This window comes from Patiria miniata, unplaced genomic scaffold (assembly GCF_015706575.1).
Source record: "Patiria miniata isolate m_02_andy unplaced genomic scaffold, ASM1570657v1 HiC_scaffold_19, whole genome shotgun sequence".
In the NCBI taxonomy this organism is placed as follows: domain Eukaryota; kingdom Metazoa; phylum Echinodermata; class Asteroidea; order Valvatida; family Asterinidae; genus Patiria; species Patiria miniata.
In genome coordinates, this window is record NW_024037057.1 from 2,551,205 (window position 1) to 2,565,922 (window position 14,718).

Below are 14,718 nucleotides of genomic sequence, written 5' to 3' on the forward strand. Positions count from 1 at the left end.
ATTTGGTTATTCTATGCGCTCCATACTTCTTCAGCCCCACGAAATGTATACATTTGCCACAAAATGTATACATTCGGGACGCGCACGGAAAAGAAACCAGGTACCACGTTGGCGAGTTCAACTAACAGCAGACCGTAATGTAGGCCTTTTCTCATTGTCGGGCTACAAGCCCGTAGGAAGCTAACATTTATTGGTCAGGCTCATCTCAGGGCAGGGAGCTCAGTTGATGCGAGCGCGTAGCGCGAAGCCCTAACGGCGTGGGGTTCTTTTTTTTTTTTTTATTCCAGACGCTCTGTGGTGCGATCTGAGGCAATTTCTGACCACTTTAACCTTTTTTTGAGCTATCATCATTTAAACATCATTTTAAAGTTTGGAGTCAATTATCTTTTTATATATATTTTTTTGCGTGAGAAATCCCATGTCGGCGTTAAAGCATGAGAATAACCTGAAATGTGTGAGTCTTACGCTCAATGTGTTAGAGTTGGCAGGCCTGCTGAGGCAGATACAGGATTTGACCCAATCCCTCCCAAATGTAACCAAAAGCCACCCCCCCCCAACACTATGCATGTATACAGGGAATTTTATTCTTCGTAATTTGTACAAGACACATTTTGGAGCACTGCACATCTGCAAGTTTAACCAGTATATGTCACTTGATGAACTTTACATAAATCGTCAAAATTAATTCGTCAAAATTTAGCCTATCGTAGTGAAAAGTTTTGGACATTTGCTCATCGCAAAACTTTTTTTGGATCTAGATGCTCTGTAGTGCAATCTAAGGCATTTCCTGGCCACTTTCCCCTGACTTTTTGAATAAAATGTATTCGTGTTTTAGTTGGTGGGTCATCAAAGATGATAAATAACATCACAAGCATCACATCAAAACTGTAGCTTGACTCTCTTTCTAGATTTGTGCTCTTTAGCTTGATCCATGATTGTGTTTACAGGGAAAGGGCGCAATCATACATGTCGCCATGCACTACACGTTAAGTTAAATGAAATTTAACCATGAATTTTAGTTTTCCTCAGACTTGTACTAGTGTTTTCTTAAAAAGAAGTGGTTTTCTAGCTGAGAAAATAGCAAGGAAGAACCGGTATTGTGCAAGCAAAATTCAGGGAATAATCCGTTGATACTAATATCTTGTTGGAAAATTCCAAAATCATTTCAAGAAAGTTGCCGCCGTGAATCAGAGTTTATGAAGGGACGGAAAGTGGGATTTGCTATCAGCATCAACAGGGCCGTTCCTCATTATTTACCTTTTATGGGATGTGAATCAAATTGGAGGACGAGAGGCTCTGCGGGCTGATGTATTTTTTAGAAATTTAATTCACCGGTATGGATACCAGTGTACGTACATGATTGAACTGCCGAGCGTATTTGTTAAGTTTTTTTTTTCTAAAAAAAAATACATCAGCTCGCAGAGTCTCTCATCCTCCAATTGATTCACATCCCATCAGGTAAAGAATGACGAACGGTCTTGTTGATAGCAAATCCCACTTTCCGTCCCTTCATAAACTCTGACTCACAGCGGTAATTACTTTCTTTGGATAATTTTGGAATTTTCCAACAAGATATTAACTTCAACGGATTATTCCCTGAATTTTGCTTGCACAAAACCGGTTCTTCCTTGCTATTTTCTCATTTAGAAAACCACTTCTTTTTAAGAAAACACAAGTACTAGTCTGAGGACAACTAAAATTCATGGTGGCTGCCAATCGCCATTCCGTTTAACTTAACATGTAGGCCTAGTGGCGACATGTATGATTACGCCCCCTTTCCCTTTAAACACAAACACAAACACAAAACAAAACACAAAAACAACACAAGAAAAATTTTGGGGGAGGGCAACGGGGGACATCCCCCCCCCCCCCAAAAAAATGGAACCCTTTTTTTTGTTCAGTGTCGTCGCAATAGAGGCAGGTACTGCATACACCACCTTTTCCTTTAAAAAAAAAATGGTTAAAGTGGTCAGAAATTGCCTCAGATCGCACCACAGAGCATCTAGAAACCAAAAAAAACACCAAATCCACCCTTGGGGCCATGCAAGGCCTTGTATACATTAAAAAAAAGATATGCCTGTTATTATTGGTACGGCCATAGCCGTACCTGCCGTACCGCTTCCTACGGCCTTGTCGGGCTACATCATTGCACGTTTTCAAGCATTTTGATGAGCCTAGATCACTGGTTTTGAACTGAGCTGTGCTGTAATCCAATCAAGACATATCCTTTTTTGAACCTGATACTTGGGTACGTATCTGTACTACATTATTTTAGAAATCTAATTATTAAAATGGAAACTTTAATTAATACAAAATTGTGTAATATGCCCAAGCTCGTTAAGTTGTTTACTAATTGTAATTTCAGGATTCTTAATTTTACTGCATCGTCACTGAGCCTTAAACACATTTTTGTGAGGGCCCTGCAGTGCAAAATAAAGAAAGAAGAGATTCTGAAGTGTGTTGTCATCCGTGTTTTAATAAACCGGGGAGGCCCGCCGACGAGGCGACCCTAGATATGTGGCTTCACCGCTACAATAAGCCAAGTTGTTGCGGTAGCAACGTGTGGTAAAAATTTGTGTGAGTATGTGTGGTTCCCCCGTTCATTTTCAGAACCACACAAACTCACAAAATAGATTTTGCCACATGGTGCTACCACAACAACTTTACCGAGAGTGCCTGTGTAGGTTTTGAGATTATTGTCCGTAACTGTCAAAATCGCAAGAGGGCACCATATCAATGTGGGTAGAATAAAAACAGCAGCGTTATTTCCAACTAACAAGCCAGGCGGTGCTCTGTGAAGTAAAAGAGCCAAGACGGAGAGTTTATTATTGTTCATCTTTGCGTTCAATGTGTGGTTGGGTATAATGCCAAGTGCCAATGCAATCATTATAGGGGCCTAATTTACATTATCAATTGTGTCAACAACCGTTGAAGGCAAGTGGTTTGGTTGGTAAAGAACTGTGGCAATATCGCAGTGATCTGAAGACTTTGTCACCAGACGGCGTGATACACCCAACAGATTTTGAACTTTAACACCAAAATTGAATCTTACAATAATTGCATTCATTTATATTCTGGAAGATATTTTTTTAAAGCCGAGGCTAGTTTAAAGAAACCAACAAGTCCAATACTCCAAGATTTAAACAATAGTAACACATATGAATACAATACAAAAGCTTCTTTTTATTGTCGGATTGAGTGACATTGCTGGTCGTTTCGTGTCAGGCGTTGAGGGGTACCGTACCAAAGGTAACAAAACTGCTACACACAAACACACCGCATGATCTATAGGACTTTGAACCTCTCGACATGCATTGTGCTACACAAATAGGTGTTGGTTTTTCCCGACATTGCGAAATTGGAGTAGTAATACACAGTGAGTAAGAATCCATTCCACTCATTATTCAGATGTCTGCATTCCCTCACAGCGATAGTTCTCTTCTTCAATTGTTACCCTTTGCAAGAAATTGAAAGTTCATATACAAGGTAAGTGTCATAGTATATAGACAAGTACAATATGTGGGTATAAATTTCAACCCTACACGTTCATAATGTAAATGCGATTGCTTACATGCCTGGTGAATTCAACAGCTGTACTGGCTAAGGCCAAAACAAAAAGTCTCCGGTTTCTGGTATGCGCGCGCGTCGCCGTAGCCATGCGCGTCGGCAAAATGAAAAAAAAAATGATGTCCAAAACCGCCAAATTCACTGGTTTGACTGGATTCCTGCTGCTGCACAATTTTAACGTGTTTTTAGATGGGGTTATGATCGAGAATATTAAGCTTTATGTGGCTTCTCTGGACTCCCATGTATTTGCACTAAGTCTAGTCGGGCACCATTTGCAGTCATCAGCCGACATTTGAGGCAAAAAAAAATCAGGTAAAAAAAAAAAAGCCGCGTCGCCGCACCACTTTTTGGGCAAGCTCCACCCAGAACCCGGAGATATATATTTTTTGGCCTAATACAACTAGCTCAAACATAGGGGCAGAGATTGAATGAACCTAGGTTAACTACAATACAGACTTATTTGCTTGTGTGCATTGGCGATCAACTGGGTTGTCTGTAGTAGATACTGAAGGATGAACTTTACAAGTTTTTTTTTCATTCTCGCACATATCACTGCGCAAACATAATAGTTTGATTGCAAAGAGTAAATGGGAAAGATTGATATCGGTGTATGCTGAAACAATCGGTTTCTATAAATGCGTATAATGACGGACGTTATTTGTCAGTAAGTAACATTGAAACTAGATATGCAAACATTGTATTCGTTTCGAATACGCGGGCCTAATGAAGAACCTTATTGCATCCCACCCCTGGACTTCAGTAGCCCCAAACACCCCGTTGAGAAACACACAAAAACAGACGTGCACAATTGCAACGGCGTATATTACTTTATTTGCCACAAAATCACGGCAGCGCAACTTAGTACAAGGTTTGTGACAAATTGCTAGTTTCTCAGATTTTCTATCGTTTTTTTGTTGCAACCAATATGCATCGGAATTGTTACGATACGTTATCACACTATGGTGCTGGGTATGTCTTTTCACTGTTTTTGTCATAGATGGCGGAAGCTGCAGCCAAATCCGTGCTGGGTACAATCAGTCGGGGACACCTCGAATGCCCGATTTGTTGCTGTCGTTTCACCGATCCCAAGCTGCTGGACTGTCTGCACAGCTGCTGCCTGAACTGTCTAGACGAGCTCATCAGCAGACAGCAACCCAAGGCGGGCGAGATTACGTGCCCATTCTGCAGGCGGGTAACTGCGGTACCAGACACCGGATTGCAGGGTCTTCCCAACTGCTTTTTCCTGAGTTCCCTTGTCGATGAATTCAACAAGCAGGAGCGGTTGCTGGGCGACGCACCAGCGGATACTCGTTCATGTGAGGAATGCGACGAGGGCTTGGAAGCCGTCTCAAGGTGCTTAGACTGTGATGGGAACATCTGTCAGAAATGTTTGGATGTCCATCGGAAACTGAAATCTACTAAGAAACATCGGATCGTAAACTTCGATCAAAGTAGATCACAGGTACCTCTGGCGGATCTTCGGAAGAAAGATTGGCTGCAATGTCACAAACACACTAATCAGGAACTCTGTTTTTACTGCGAGACATGCGAGACCTTGGCCTGTGCGAAATGTGCTGCGTTAGATCATCGGACAGCGGAGCATGAATACAGAGAAGTCCCAGATGCCATAAGATCGTACCGTCAGGATGTCAGTGAGAGTCTGCGAAAGTTTGAACAGAGCAGAGAGGAATTCAAAGTCGCCGATGATTCCTTGCAACATGCAAGGAACAGGCTGAGAATCATGGTCGCCCGGGCTTGTAAAGACATCACCGCCAAAGAGAGAGAAGAGATTGCAAAGATCAGAAATAAGTCTCGCCTGCTCAGAGACGAAGTAAAACACATTGGAAAAGAACGAGATAGGAAGTTTGAGGAAGTCCAGAAAAACAACCGTGACAAGGTGGAGCGGGCCGAGCAAATCGTAGCGACAGTCAACGATTTGATGCAACAAGCTGACGACTTTGAGCTTTTGGATCTCAAACCGAAAGTGATGCATAACTTGGAGTTCAAGGAGGAACTTAAATTGGAACAGGCGCAGCATGAGCTGTCATTCATTGGGATCAAATGTCAAGATGTCGTTGCAAATACAAGCCTTGGCGAAGTGCTTCTGGAAGAAAAATGGCAGTTGAAGGAAGTGTTGGATGAGGACTCTGGTGACGGCCAATATAAAAGCGCTGAAGGCGTTGCTTGTCTAAGCAATGATGATTTGGCCATAACAGACACAGGCAAACAACAGTTAAAAATTGTAAATTCGGCTGGAGGTAAAACACCTGTTGGTTGGGATATCCTGAATGACCCCTGCGGAGTTGTTGTTTCTGGTGATGATGTATTACTTGTCACCGATAAGATGCATGTCAAGGTGTTTGACTCAAGTCTAGAATTCATTCGCCAGTTCACACCATCACATAATGACACAGGACAGGACTCAGAGAGTTGTCTCACAGGTATCGCTGTGGACGAGAAGAATCGGATAGCAGTGGCAGACAGCGGCAGAAAGCTCATATCTCTCCACATGCTGGATGGATCCCTGATGAAAACCATTCCACATGAAATGGTTGGTTACGGTTTGGCCGTTGGCATTAAAGAACGCTTGATCTTCACAAACTACTCAAATGAGAGATTGATTTGCATAACCTATACAGGAGAAGGGGTGTTCAGTGTTAGTACTTCATGTGTCAAGCAACATGGCAGACCCTCTGGCGTGTGCTGCGATGATGCAGGTGATATCTATGTCTCCGTTGATTCCGAAGAATTTGAAGGCGGTGAAGTGCACCATTATACACCTGAAGGTGTTTTCATCGGGCGGGTGGCTCGCGGACTTCACTCTCCCTGCGGCCTGACATTCACGCCAAGCGGAGACCTCGTGGTGGCTGACGAGGTGTCAGTCAAGATCTTCCAGCGGATGTAGTCGTTTTGTGATTTCACAACCAGATGTGAAACTAATTCTAATAAGCTGAGTGTGTCGATACTGCTGACATTTGCGTAAGAGAAACTATCTGACAATGAGACGTACAACGCGTTTATCGTTGCGCTTGGTCGCGGGTTTCGTAATATCTGTTGAAGAAGTACAGTCAGTAATATCCAAACGTCCTAATGGAAAGACTTCAGTTTGTTTTTTCCTATGCATTTTATGGTTTTGCTTGATGAATCAAGGCAAAGGAGGACTGTGTCTATGGAATGGGGATAACTTTCGAGACATATGTCTCACTTGTAATATGTTCCATCGTATGATACCAAACCGGCGTCAATAACCTCACTCAGGCGTCAAGGGCGGATCCAGAACACACTATTTGGGGGGCCAAAAAAAATGTGGTCACCCAAAACTTGGTTACAAAAAATTACCGCGTGGGGTTCGGGTCCCGCTTAAGGGCCCGAAAAAGGTTTTGGATTTCTAGATGCTCCCAAACACACGGTGAATTAACATTATTGCAACTTTATACGAAAGACGTAGGAAATAAACTGGATACAAGTCTCAACTCTTTCTGTTACAATATTAATGTCCTAGACTTCTATTAAAAGATCCTACTCTGACTGTCGTCTGTCTGTCGTCTGATAATTATTTGTTTTCTTTTGCTTTTGCTTGTAACAACATTATCTCTAGGAAAACATTCCAAAACGTAATGCTATTACGCAAAAGATAACGTTGATGATGACAAAATTGCCAAAATGTTTCACCAAGGATTTCCACGCCCATTTGGGGTTAACATGCAAATTGAGGTCAAAGTAAACACACGTCAATTGAGGGCGCATGGATCATTCCTGTCAGATTCCATCAGGTTTTCGCTCATTCCGGTGTTCAGTTAAGCAAAGGTAGGATCTCTGTAGCTGATGTGCTTGAGAGGAAAATAAAAAATTCGGATACTTGGGGAAATTTATCGGGAATAATGAATAATTCGGATATTTATGGGGATTTCTTGGAACAACACGATGAACAAAATGTCTGTCTTAGTGTCTGGTCAGATGATTGTTCGAAGTCGCCCCTGGTCGATTTGCCCCAGATTTTTCTTATACCTCTTTTTATTATTATTATTATTGTTATTATTATTTAAAGGAGGCGGGGACTTTACGACCCAACCCAGCTAGCTGGTGCCCGCGCGAGGCGCAGCATTCCGCTAGTATATGAATAATTCATGACATAGACTCCTACGCAAGTCTACCCCTGTTTCACCACAATATATTACAATCCCAGATATTCATGATGGAATTTACGTGGCGGTGATGTAAATTCAATATTAATGGACTAACCAAAGTGGAATTTTACACTTTGGACTGGTTTTTTTTTTGGTTTTTTTGTTGTTTTTTTTGGTAACAGCAGGCAACCATGTCAGATCAATCAGTCAAAGGGTGGAGAAGAAAATGTAGGTGGATGCCACCCTTATTTTTACCCAAATTGCCAAAATTTTGATAAGTTGTTAATCCCTACCGTGTAATATATTTAATCCCATACTCGGGTATATTCTTTATTAATTTCTATTTTTAAGTTTATTTTGTTTTTTTCTACGTACACACTTTTACTTAAATAACATTTGTCTGAAGCATATAAGTGACTGAATTATGAGGACATAGTAACGATCCAAAATGGCTACTATTGTACCCAATAGGGTAACTGTGCCAGTAAGCAACTTCGTGAATTGGAAGCTCATCAATACTGAGGTTTTGGCAAGACTACTTGAAGATATCTGGAGACAAGGTAAATGCGCGCAACAATGGGGTATGATAGTAGCCATTTTGGATCGTTACTATGTCCTCATAATTAATGTTTGCTTTAATGTTTTAATCTTTCTTTATTCTTGTGTGTAGCTTTTTATCCGTGTAAATTGAAGTTGGTGTATCTTTTTTCTGATTTGATTTTTTAATGATTAACATTTCATTGGTCTTTGCATTGTCTTAATTATATAATTTCTTATTCATGATTTTCCATATAGTGATTTTGGCACTTGTTAGTGTATTTTAAGAATTTTTATGGAAAACGCATTTGAAAATATTTTTATAGAATTTGCGCTAAATAAATTAATAAATTATAATTATTGTTATTCACCAAGTACACCCAAATATTGTGGAAAATATCATATGGCAGGTATTAACGATTTATGCAAATTATGTATATTGAGGGTCAAATTAACGAGGGCATCCACCCATATCTCGTTTGTTATGGTTGAAGAATTGATCTAGCGTGGATGCCAGCTATTACCAAAAAGCTAAACTATAATAATGATATCAACAATTAAGCATTCAAGTTGTTTGTATGTCAAACAATTGTTACAATTATGGTAGTGATCAGGAAACTTCGTCCCCACGCAGCGTGAAATACAATCTATCGATACTTAACTTTACCAGAAAAAAAAACATTATTTTGCAACTGTTGCATTTTTTTTCATATCTAGGAAGACATATTCATAAAGATGAGGCTAGGGTATAGGAAACCTGTGAAATGAATCTAATACTTGTGCCAATTATTTGACCAACTCGTCTCCGTAAATTTACATTGGCATCATTGTTATATAGTCGTGTTAAACCAGACATTGAGAGGTAGGAAACGGCATTACTAGACAGGAGTACACACTGCATGATCGATTTGACCTTGGACCTATATCGATTTGCTTTGTGCCACGAAAATAGCATCTGGTTTTCCCATGCAGTCATTGTTTTCCAGAAAATGCACGATTGGAGTAGTAAACTACACAAAATATAACTACGGATCCATTCCACTCATCATACGGATGTCTACGTCCGCACACACACACAGTCTTCAATTCTCACCGGTTTTTATAGCGTTTTTGACCGTGACATAAACCTCAAATGGGCCGGTAAACTTGATCTAGTGGTTACGCAAGTTCATGAGGTAGGTGTCATAGCTGAGATGGAAATGAAATTGATCAATTGTTAACGTTTTCACCCATAATTGTTCATAATGTGCATTAAACTGAAAACAGGAATGGTGATGAAGTCATTGAATGTGGTACATGCCAATACGATGACGAATAACCGAACAAAGTTATCGGAACTACAAACTAATCATACTCTAGGTATTAGGATGCAAGGTGTGCTGCTTTAGACAGAAACTGAGTGAAATAAATTCAAAGCCTTAATATTCTCTCAGTTCATTTAGCAATCTCAATTCTGTTTAAATCAAATGGTGAATGTGGTTATAACAGAATGTCGTTAAAACAGTTGGATTCTATGTAGGCCTACGAGTAGTACGAGTTGGTGCTCCGATGACATGAAATAACTGCTGAAATAATGACATACAAAGCACTGAAATTTGCAGAAGTGAACCCTTCACCCCCCCCCAGATAAACAAAGAATTAAATATTAAGATATGCCTTCATTTCTCCCTGATTTGAAATCCCTATTACATCAATGCCATTGGGAAATCCGTTTGTGACCTACTGCAAGATGTGATCTACTGAAAGACAATGTTTTCTCGGATTCTCAATCCATATTCAAACAACGTGCATCAGAATGCATGGGAACCATAAGTCATCCAACTTTGGGTATCGGAAGCAATAACTTATGTATGCAACCATGTATGGTCATATGTGCATGCGTCAGTTGGGCTACAAAATGGTTCTCGAACTTTAGGCCCCCCAAAAAGTCTCCGGTTTTTGGTATGGAGCTTGCCCAAAAAAAAGTGGTGCGGCGACGCGGCTTTTTTTTTTTTACCTGTTTTTTTTTTGCTTCAAATGTCGGCTGATGACTGCAAATGGTGCAGATGAACTTAAAGCAAATAAATGGGAGTCCAGAGAGGCCACATAAAGCTTATTCCCGTTAAAATTGTGCAGCAGCAGGATTTCAGTCAAACCAATGAGTTTGGCGGTTTGAGACATCATCTTTTATTTAAAAAAAAAAAACATTTTCATTTTGCCGACGCGCATGGCTACGGCAACGCGCGCGCATACCAGAAACCGGAGAATTTTTGTTTTGGACTTTACTTCTCTTTTTTTTTAAACTCCGGAGCTTTAAATGAGAAGAAAAGGCTGAATTTTATTTTATCATTCATCAGAACTTGATTCAAAACAATTTGGGGTAGAATATTCGCTTTGGGGGAAAATTTGTTGTTTACGTGATAATTATGTTTCACGCATACGTATTACAGTCAATGACTTAACCGAGATGCAAACAAAATATTTGCACACCAGAATGTCTTTTCACTCTTTTTGGTTGTAGAAAGATGGCGGAAGCTGCAGCCCAATCTGTGCTTGGTACAATCAGTCGGGGACACCTCGAATGCCCGATTTGTTGCTGTCGTTTCGCCGATCCCAAGATGCTGGACTGTCTGCACAACTTTTGCCTAAACTGTCTACTCGAGCTCATCAGCAGACAGCAACCCAATGCAGACGAGATTACTTGCCCAGTTTGCAGATGGGTAACTGCGGTACCAGACACCGGATTGCAGGGTCTACCAAACTGCTTTTTCCTGAGTTCCCTCGTCGATGAATTCAACAAGCAGGAGCGGTTGCTAGAAGACGCGAGAGCGGATACTCGTTCATGTGAGGAATGCGACGAGGGCTTAGAAGCCGTCTCAAGGTGCTTAGACTGTGATGGGAACATCTGTCAGAAATGTTTGGATGCCCATCGGAAAATGAAATCTACTAAGAAACATCGGATCGTAAACTTCGATCCAAGTAGATCACAGGATTTTCGGAAGAAAGATTTTCGGAAGGAAGATTGGAAGCAATGTCACAAGCATACTAATCAGGAACTCTGTTTTTACTGCGAGACATGCAAAACCCTAGCGTGTGTAAAGTGTGCTGCGTTAGATCATCGAGGAGCAGAGCATGAATACAGAGAAGTTGCCGATGCCATACGATCGTACCGTCTGGATGTCGAACAGATTCTGCAAAGGTTCAGACGGAGCGAAGTGGTTTTCAAAGTCACCGACGAATCACTGACGCATGCCAGAAACCGGGTCAGAATCATGGTCGCCCGGGCTTGTAAAGACATCACCGCCAAAGAAGAAGAGATTGCCAAGATCAGAGACAAATCTCGCCTTCTCAGAGACAAAGTATCACAAATCGGAGCAGAACGAGATAGGAAATTCGAGGAAGACCAGAAAAGCAACCGTGACAAAATGGAGCGGGCTGAGCAAATCGTAGCGGCAGTCAACAACTTGATTCAGCAAGCTGACGACTTCGAGCTTCTGGACCTCAAACCGAAGGTGATGCACAACTTGAAGTTCCACAAGAAACTCAAATTGAGGAAGGCACAGCATGAGCTCTCATTCATCGGGGTCAAATGTCAAGATGTCGTTACAGATACACACCTCGGTGAAGTACTTCAGGAAAAAAAGTGGGAGATGAGGGAAGAGATCTTCAATGTTGGGCAGGAAGAATTTGAGACTGTTACAGGCATCGCCTGTTTAAGCAATGGTGACATTGTCGTAGTTGACAATGATAAGAAGCAGTTGATGAATTGTACTTCCACTGGGAAGTATGAAGGAAGTGTTGGTCGGGAGAAGTTGAATGACCCATGGGGAGTAGCGGCGACCTCCGATGACCTACTTCTGGTCACTGATAAGGACTATGTTAAGGTGTTTGACTGTAGTCTAGAATTCATTCACCAGTTTGCATCATCAAAGGATGCGGAAAACGTTGATTCAAAGTGTCGTCTTGACGACATCGCTGTGGACAAGAATAATCGGATAGCAGTTGCAGACAGAGGGCGAAAGCTGATATCTCTCCACCATATGGATGGGTCCTTGATTACAACCATACCACATGGGGACATGGTCGGTGGCTATTTGGCCATCGGGATCAAGGAACGTTTGATCTTCACCAACTACCTTAAGAACCAGTTGATTTGCACTACCTACACGGGAGATGAGGTGTTCAATGTCGACACTTCAATTGGCGAAATACCTGTAATTATAAGACCATCTGGTGTGTGCTGCGATGATGCTGGGGACATCTATGTTTCCGTTGACCTCAATAAAGGTGAAAGCGTTGAAGTGCACCATTATTCACCCGAGGGAGTCTTCATTGGGTGTGTGGCTCGCGGAATTTGGTATCCCGGTGGCTTGGCATTCATGCAAAGCAGAGACCTTGTGGTGGCTGATTGTGTGACTGTCAAAATCTTTCATCGGGTGTGAGCCGAATATAGTCCGTACTGATTGACATTAGCCGACAACACACACGGACTTTGCTTCATTTTGACTTTATGTTCGTAGTAATCAGCGATCTAGTATTAACTATTTAATGATTTGCTGAGTACTGTTGGGCTCGAGATAATCGACGCTGATGAACACTAAAACTACGAAACGTCTTTTGCACACAAGTGTTAGAGTTTTATGATCTCTGGAAAGCCCCAATAAACACACTCGGGTTTGTTTTTGGTGTAATCAGAGATTGTTTGTTGCTCCTCATCATCGATCTTGTGTTTATAAGTTTTTTGCAAAGCTCCCATTGGTTTTGTACAGGTTTTCTAATCGAGGTCGTCCTCGATTTGACTCTTGTCCTCAATTACTTGACATGCTTCACATGTGCGTCCTCGATTTACACCATATATCATGCACACACACGCACATGAACACACTCATGTCCATACCTAGTGTGGAAATTTTCTTTGTTTTCGTGTAGTTAAGAAAAACCTGTGAGAAGAATCATTTTACTCACACTGTAAAAACTCTTTGAACCCACGTTTTGTACTATGATTCCCTTGAGTGTTTCTCTTCATTTTGCCACGGATATACGTAACCCAAAAATGCCTCTTAACCTGTTTTCCAGAGAAGGGGAAACATTGTGTGGACGTGGGCAAGTGCACACAACGTATATGAAAACCGGTTGATGTGGACATCTTTTGTTCGGAAGTCCAAACAGTAAATGTAATACTTTTCCACACATTACATACCTATTGTGGACTTTCTTTTGTATTCGTGTAGTTAAGAAAAACAGAGTAAAAGCTCATCTTACTTGCACTGTTTTTTTTCATGATTTCCTTGAGTGTTCCTCTTCAATTTGCGACTAATAAACCAAACCCAAAAATGCATCTAAACCTAATTTATTAGAAAGGGGAAACCTCGTGTGAACGTGTGCAATTCCACAAATCGTTCACGCTCCGTGCAACTTTTGTTTACAGGTCCGCAGGAGTAGGCCTATGTACGGTTACTCGGTTAGAGCACAAGTGTACCTACCTGCAATCGTGGACCCCTATTGTCCCTCTTTTCTTTGTACTTAAACGTTTTAGGATGAAATCCCATATGTTTTGTTCACGATTGTCATTGGGGACCTTCGGAAATTGTGGACCCTATTGTCTTCTATTGTTTAGCGCCCCCTATACAAACATATAAAAGCTCTTAAAATACCAGATCATGATCCATGTTTTATGTATCCTTGACGTAGGGGATAATCCTATGGCATATTATTTTCTGTACTTTATGAGCGTTTACTGTACAAAAAAAAAAAATAATAAAATAAACAGAGCAATCTTAACATCAGATTAAGGCTTTTCGTTGAAGCAGAGCGCAGTCAGTAATAGCACAAATTTCTAAAGGAAATATCTCAGTTTGCTATTTGCTCTACATTGAATGTTTATGCTTTCTAAAACAGTATTCATCAAGGTAGAAGTAGATGGTTCGCGTGCAATTTGGGATAACTTCTGAGCCATAGCTCTCACATGAAAATAATTTCAAAGATAATGAATCGCAATTACATGGCGTCAACAACCTCAAACTCCTACCTAATCAGAGAGGTTTTCGTGAGCTCAAAAGCGGTCCATCCTCACCCAACGTCAGGCACTAAGACGTATGATTGGGCAGGCTAAGAGCAACTAGAATTGACTCTTTGTCTACTCCAAGAAAGTCATATATAGATACAATACGAGTTCTGAGATCATTGGAATATATGAACACTATTCTTAGAGAAAACATGTAATATTAATAGTCAATGCAATTCCCATTCGTGTGCATCATTGTCCTCTTATCTGCTATGCCATTTTGAGCAACTTCCATACAAAAAAGTAAAACAATAATAAACGGAATTATTTCTTTTCGGGGAAAAAAATTCTTTATTGTCAGAGCTTAATGATGTTTATTTTAATATATTTTTTATTTGGTGATATAATTATCATGGGTTTTTCCATAAGGGTCATTTTATTTTGGGGTTGATTTTTCATTTTCATTAAAATTCTTTCCACTTCGGTACAAATATTTTTGAGTCC

At 40.8% G+C, this 14,718-nt stretch overlaps 2 protein-coding genes across 2 annotated transcripts; both read left to right on the top strand.

Annotated features, from left to right (window-relative positions):
* The first annotated feature begins 4,564 nt into the window (after positions 1-4,564).
* On the top strand, positions 4,565-6,472 carry LOC119726105 (E3 ubiquitin-protein ligase TRIM56-like). Its single transcript, XM_038197717.1, has one exon. It carries the CDS (start codon positions 4,565-4,567, stop codon positions 6,470-6,472), a length of 1,908 nt encoding a protein of 635 aa, XP_038053645.1.
* Positions 6,473-10,596: 4,124 nt separating this feature from the next.
* On the top strand, positions 10,597-12,652 carry LOC119726104 (E3 ubiquitin-protein ligase TRIM56-like). The gene has a single exon (XM_038197716.1). It carries the CDS (start codon positions 10,736-10,738, stop codon positions 12,650-12,652), a length of 1,917 nt encoding a protein of 638 aa, XP_038053644.1. The 5' UTR covers positions 10,597-10,735.
* The last annotated feature ends 2,066 nt before the right edge of the window (positions 12,653-14,718 follow it).

Bases quoted from the DNA above. Each gene is read 5' to 3' on its own strand.
- LOC119726105 (XM_038197717.1), top strand. From the start codon at position 4,565: ATGGCGGAAGCTGCAGCCAAATCCGTGCTGGGTACAATCAGTCGGGGA.
- LOC119726104 (XM_038197716.1), top strand. From the start codon at position 10,736: ATGGCGGAAGCTGCAGCCCAATCTGTGCTTGGTACAATCAGTCGGGGA.